This window comes from Triticum urartu, chromosome 5A (genome assembly GCF_056163025.1).
Source record: "Triticum urartu cultivar PI428250 chromosome 5A, HENAU_Tu73, whole genome shotgun sequence".
Classification (NCBI taxonomy): domain Eukaryota; kingdom Viridiplantae; phylum Streptophyta; class Magnoliopsida; order Poales; family Poaceae; genus Triticum; species Triticum urartu.
In genome coordinates this window covers 656219013-656225975 of record NC_141877.1, presented here as the reverse complement: position 1 = coordinate 656225975, position 6963 = coordinate 656219013, and the positions used below count along the sequence as shown (strand labels likewise).

The 6963-nt window shown below is 44.4% G+C and overlaps 1 protein-coding gene across 1 annotated transcript; it reads right to left on the bottom strand.

Annotated features, from left to right (window-relative positions):
- Positions 1–1966: 1966 nt before the first annotated feature.
- Positions 1967–4141, bottom strand: PRPL11 (plastid ribosomal protein l11). The gene is made up of 4 exons (XM_048676790.2): positions 3835–4141; positions 3553–3725; positions 3372–3435; positions 1967–2461 (listed from the first exon to the last, which is right to left on the bottom strand). The coding sequence occupies exons 1-4, from the start codon at positions 4022–4024 to the stop codon at positions 2253–2255; spliced, it is 636 nt and encodes a 211-aa protein (XP_048532747.1). The 5' UTR covers positions 4025–4141; the 3' UTR covers positions 1967–2252.
- Between the last annotated feature and the right edge of the window lie 2822 nt (positions 4142–6963).

Below are 6963 nucleotides of genomic sequence, written 5' to 3'. Positions count from 1 at the left end.
CCTTGCCTCCTGTCGGTGTCAAAACCGACGGATCTCGGGTAGGGGGTCCCGAACTGTGCGTCTAGGCCGGATGGTAACAGGAGGTCACATTTGGTGCCCTCAGAACACGCCAAAATGGTGTGTCTAGCTGCCGCCACATATTCTGTGCAGTGGGATTCCTTCGGGTTTTTTTACGCGTTTTGGGGTTTCAATTAGTTACTCCTGGGGGTTTTGGGTTCTGCCTTTTCACCCGGTTTTCCCTAAGTTTTGGAGAAAAAATCATGGAGTTTTTGCGTGAAAAAAATTATGTCTTAAAGAGAAGCATAACCGTGTTTCTCGAAAAGAGAAAAAAAAATATGTGCTCGACGAGAAACACATATTTGCTTCTTGTGGAGGCACGGATTTGATTCCACAATAAGCATATAGATGGAATGGAAAAAATATGTGTTTCAACAAGAATCATGGATTTGTTTGTCGTGGAGGCACAGATTTGCTTCCGCAAAAATCTATGCTTCTACGAGAAGTACAAATTTGCTCGTGGAGACACAGATTTGTTTTCAGTTTCTCGGAAAAAAAGATTGTGCTTCCACGAGAAGCACGTACTTGCTTCTGGTGGAGACACAGATTTGCCTTCTCGGAAAGGGGGGGAAATTGTGCTTTCAGGAGACGAACTGATTTGCTTCTTGTTGAGGCACAGATTTGTTTTCGCGAGTGTGCTTGTCGGAAATGAAAAAAAATGTGCTTCCACGAAAAGTGCGGATTTGCTTCTCGTGAAAACACAGATTTGCTTCCGAGAAAATAAAAAGTTTACCGAAACCTATTAACATTCTTCCGTCTCCAATTTTGTTTGATTATTTTTTCGTTGAAACCTATTAACATGTGATCTAGTTTTGAAGTTCTCGATGCGACAAATCCAACAGTGAAAACAATTTGGAATTTGGACGCACGGTTCAAGAGATAAAATATTTGAATAAACGAATCCACGAAAGAAGGGAAACTCCCAAGTTGTGACAAGTCACTCTATGCGTTCGGTTTATTCGGTTTATATGGTTTTTCGGTTTTTACGGTATGAATACTTTGGTAAATACGGTATGAACTTAAAATACGATTCAGTTTCGGTATATACCAAATTATTTCGGTATGGTTTCGGTATATACTATAATAACCAAAGTTGACGCGAATTTGAAAATGACGTAATAATAATTTACAAATGTATGACTCAACACACATACTATTTTACACAAATAGTATATCACTATATATATATATATAAGTTTATATGTATGCATGGATTCATCCCTTGATCGTTATGGACGTGCTTAGCATTTTTAAACAGAAAAATAACTATGTACAAGAAACATGTATACATGCTTAGTAGTGAATTTCACTCATGTATAAGAAAAATGACAACTTGTATAGTTGTTCGCCTCAAGAAAAATAAATTAATTTTTTACTTCGGTTTATTCGGTTAACCGTTCGGTTTATTGGGTATATACCATAAAAACCAAAGTTCAAAACAGTATGAAAAGTTCATACCATATCGAAACCAGAAACCATAAAAACCGTAAAATTGGTTTGGTTCGGTTTATTTTCCGTATGGTTTTTCGGTTCTGTTTCAAAATGCATAGAGTGAGTGATCTGAGGTGGGAGTGACCTTTGTAAGGGTGACCTTTAATTACTGATTTCGCGAGTACATGCGATTGGGCTTTGGGCCTCAACGCAGGAAAGGCCGACCACAACCCAGCAATAATAATAGTACTCAAATGCTTCAGACTTTTCTGAGACACAAGAAATGCTTCACAGTTCAGAGTTAGAGTTGCTTTTGCTGTTCCCTAAAAAAAAGAGTTGCTTTTGCTGAATATACAGGAGTACTACTATAATGTTCAGAGTTGAAGCACACGTTTCGGGAGAATTGGGTAACAGGAACAGTAGAAACCTACTTCTATTTGAAACCGAGCTATCCACTGGAAGACAAAACATGCAGACATCCACTTTTCAGATTGTTATAGAGCAATCGTGATATGAATTTCAAAACGAAGAAAGTTCCAGGACCAAACATATAGCTGCAGCCTGCAGACCTACCCACAGCGTGAGAGGGCTCTACGGTACCGAAGCCAATGATTTTACAGCTTTGCTCAGAAAATCACATATGTTTTATCTCTCACACTGACCAGGTGGAAATCCCTGGCACTACAGCATATGTGCGTACAAAAATGAAGCAAAAATGTACAGATGGACATTGCTAAGGTGATTCCAGCGTGCTGGCTAATAGACTAGAAGATCACCTTCTCCTTCTTCACGAGGATCGGCGGGTCAACATCGATGCCCATGTTAGCGGCAGTGCCCGCTATGATTCTCATAGCGGATTCGATGGTTTTGCAGTTCAAGTCAGGCAGCTTCTCCTGGGCGATCGTGCGTACTTGGTCCACTGTCACCTTTCCAACTTTCTCGCGCTGTGGCTCCTTTGAGCCTTTTTCGACGCCTGGGAATCAGAATTAATAAAATGGAGGCAAGGAACCGGTTAGTTCACTGAGCAGTTATCAAACCTAATATAAACTACACTAAACAGAAACTTGGGGAATAAACCAAATGTGTAGAAAAAGGTTAAAAAAACCAAATGTGTAGAAATTTTAGTGGCTAACTTATGACTTGATTATTTTCAGAGAAACTAATGACTTATCAATCCAACAGACAGTATTAAGTTGTGCCAAGTACAGCCAAAAAAGAAACTGTACGTATATAACGGAGTAGCAGATGCGGTTCAAGCTGTTTTTTGCCTGCTTATTTTTTAGCTTTTTTGGCCTGCTTATCAGTGATACAGTGCCTTATGGAACGAAAGCCTAGAATGACAGTTAGGGAAAAGGAAATGGACAGCAAATTTGGTGAAGCTTATATACTCTGTGAACTTGGAGCCCAGTACAAACTCCAATGTTAGCTGAACAGAAAATTTAATGAGTCATGCATATGGCATTGTACCCAAATAATTCAAATAAGCGTTAACTCAAGGTATTAGTTTTGTAGAGGTCCATATGCAATTCATCAGATACAGATAAAGGATCAGTCTGTCCCAGTTGTGTAAAACTGGTATGCAGATAGCAATTCACAGACCACTTTCCCTGTCAGTAGGTTAACACTTTCGTATATGCATTTGCAATTAAAATTATTAATAATAGCATAGTGAATCATTAATCAGTCCCTCTACAGTCTGCACATACTTTTAAAACTCAACCATAGTATTCTCATAGAATTTGAACAAGCTAGGCTCTCACAGACACTAACAAATCAACCTAGCCACTGCATTTACCTTTTGCCCAATTATCCCCATATATCTTCAATTTGGTGCATGAACCTCAAATTATGTACAATTTGATGCTAATCAACCGGGTGCATACCTGCAGCCTTGAGGAGCAGCACTGAGGCAGGAGGCGTCTTCAAGATAAAGGTGAAGCTCTTATCCTGCAAAGATGCAAGGCAATGCCACACGCATCATGAGGACTAACTCACATTACCAATACATTCTGCACACACATTTAACATTCAGACTCGGGGGATTAACCAGCAGTGCAAGCTCACATCGAACACGGTGATCTCGACGGGGATGATGTAGCCGGGCTTGTCGGCCGTCTTGGCATTGTAATCCTTGCAGAAGGCCATGATGTTGACACCCTTGGCACCGAGCGCGGGGCCGACGGGCGGCGCGGGCGTCGCCTTGCCCGCCTCCAGCGCCAGCTTTATGATGCCCACCACTGCAGAACAACACACACATATCGGGCGCGGTTTAGCCGGAGCACTGGACGGGGGCCGGACAAGACCATGCCGGGCGGGATGAAGGTGGAGGCGAGCGCAGGCACGGACCTTTCTTGGGCTTGGCCCCGGGCTTGGGGGGCGCCATGGCCCTGACGGCGAACACCCTCCGCGAGGGCGTGGCCGCGGCCGCGAGCGCCGCCGGGCGGAGGAAGGAGGAGGGGGCGCCGAGGAAGGAGGAGGTGAGCTTCTTGGCAGTCGGGGACGGGAGCCCGTGGAGGGATAAGGTTGTGGTGGCCATGGCTGTGCACTGGGAGTCTGCTGCTCTCTGTTCTGCCCTGCTCTTCTTTCCTATCTTCTTCTAATCTGCTATCTGCTGGGCTAAGGTTAGAGAAGGCGCTGTCTGTACAGGTGAGTTCGTCTTCGCTAAGAGGACACGGTTTCCATCTTGTCAATTGTTGGAAAGTCATCCACAAAATCGATCACATCAAATTACATGAATACACATGCAAAAAAACTGATAGTTAAAGAGCCTTTGTCGTGCCCTCTTTTCTTTCTTTTTTTTTTCTTTTCTCTGGGTACAACTTCAAGGCCACGTCTACGCTTATATACACGCATAGATAATAACCCTGTTGCAAACCTTTTAAACAAGACTTGTACTAAAACCTAACACGGTTTCAACTTTCTTAAACTAACACACGTACTAAACCAAATGTACCATCAACTGGACTCGAAGTCCTACTACAACTTCAAACTAACTAGGACGTGAACTCTCACATACGGAATATTAGCTAAACTGATCAACCGGCAATATTGATCACCCTTTATACTAATCATAACTATCATATGTTTGGATTATTCCAACATTCCAACACTCAATCTTTTACTTGACGAGACACACAGACGATCATATGTTCACCTTGTCACGCGGCTGCCTCCAGTGACACGACTTACCAGACCACATGTTCTCCCTTCTCGCAACCACTTCATCATCATCTTTTATTTTCATGTCGATTTGTAGACTAGAACCAACGATTATCCGGACTACCAGCCACGCTGTCATATCTTAGCGTGCTACATGCAGACTAAACACATAGCCTCATACGGAAACTCAACTTAACTGGTGCGCATCCTCTTCACGTTGATCTTCATCTATTCACCCGGCACATCTTTTTTCTTTGTCGTTGGTGACACGACTTACCAAATGACACCTCATGTCCAGCGGCAACACAACTCGCCATATACGTGCAACTCATCTTCATCGTATATGAACTCGCCGGAACTCCACCACCACGAACGGAAACGCAAGGCACATATTTCTTTTTCCGCCCGCACTCGCTCATAATTCTCCTCCGCCAGTGACACATCTCAACTGCAGCAGAAGATTCATAGACCTGAGATCTTGGACGCACCTTACAAGAACTCATGTGCACACCTTGATGACGGCTCGCAACTTCGTCATCTCCACCTTTCACCCTCCAACGATGATCTCGATGATTTCCTTGGTGTCACAACTTCGACACCTCCATAACCATCAACGATCACCAACGCCTTGCTTGCGACAGCGTCCTCGTCGCCTTCTTGTCGCTACAACAACGACTCTATTGCCCGCCCCGAGGCGCTAGCAGGGTCGCCACCCCGGGGCAAGCGCAGTTTCACTCGAACCTTGCTCTGATACCAATTGTTGGAAATTCACCCACAGGATCGATCACATCAAACTGCACGAACACACGCGCACAAAAAACTAATAGCCAAAGGGCCCTTGTCGTGCCCTTTTTTCTTCCTCTTTATTTTTTTCTTCTTTTCTCTGGTTACAACTTCAAGGCCACGCATGTGCTTATATACACACACAGGTAACACCCCTATTGCAAAACCTACTCAAACAGGACTTGTACTAGAACCTGACACGGACTCAACTTTCCTAAGCTAACACACGTACTAAACCAAATCTACCACCAACCGGACTCGAACTCCTACTAAAACTCCAAACTAACTAGGACGTGGACTCTCACGTACGGAGTATTACCTAAACTGATCAACCGGCAACATTGATCACCCTTTATACTAATCATAACTATCATATGTTTGGATTATTCCAACACCAATCACGACCATTTTTTTAGTGGTAGGACGACCCACTACCGACGCCAGAAGGACGGAGAGGGAGGCCTGTAGGGTTGCGTGAATGCACACCGAGAAGGCCCATATTTCCGTCGGTGCAAAGGCCACGAAATCACTGATTGAAGAGTACTCCTTGCAAAGATCGGGTTCGGCTTTATAGAAATCCAACACTTGTCCGGGTAGGTCCACCACTGAAAATAATAATTATATTTCTATTCTCTAAATTAATTGAAAATCCTTTCCCTTACCTTATCCTCGACGGACTCTTTGGCAGCCATTGCTTTGCTAAGTTGAGCTCCAAGAGGTGAGGTCGCTGACCCAGGTGGTTTCCGTGGCCGGCGGAGTTGTCACTGTTAGAGTCGCATGCCTTCGGCATGCCCAAGCCATGCCCAAGCTGGACTAATTTGAATCGATCGAGTTCCTATAGAGGTTAGATGAAGTACTGAAGGGACCAATCATCTAGCAGGAGAGCTGACCCAACAGGCCTAGTAATGAACATCGATCTCCCATTTTGAACTGCACTCGCACAATCAACTGCGATGCCCGTTTGCACGCCCAACAGTTCCAGGCATCTAGCTGACCGTCGACACACCTGCGGTTCCACCTCCCAAGGAGAACGGGTTAGCCGAGATGGAGAACAACCATATATGTGAGAGTCGATGAAGGACGGTCGGACGGCCTTGGCCTGAGCTTGAGCGCACATGAGGCAGGCCGCGACGGCCTCGTCTTGCCGCCGACAATTTGGGAAAGGAAGTTAATTAAGAAAAATAAAAATATGTCTTATTATTTCCAGTGGTGGACCTATCAAGATAAGTGTTCGATCCCTATTGGCCGAGCAATGCTACACCTACGTACAAGTCTTACGTAATTAATCCTACGTGCTGATGTAGCCAAAATTAGTTGGGCCAGGATAAGCGCCCGGGCCCCCACGGCTGAAATCAGGGGGGCGGAGGAGCGGATTTAGGAAGGTCACGTAAGTTGGTTTACGTAGGTTTATCTAGGTGTAGCATTTTTGCTATTGGCCCTGTAGCATAATGCGTGCACGTCTACCAACAGGAGAGCCGAACCCGCAAAGATCTACCCCATCTTCTCAGGTTGTAATAAATGGCGCGCTGCATG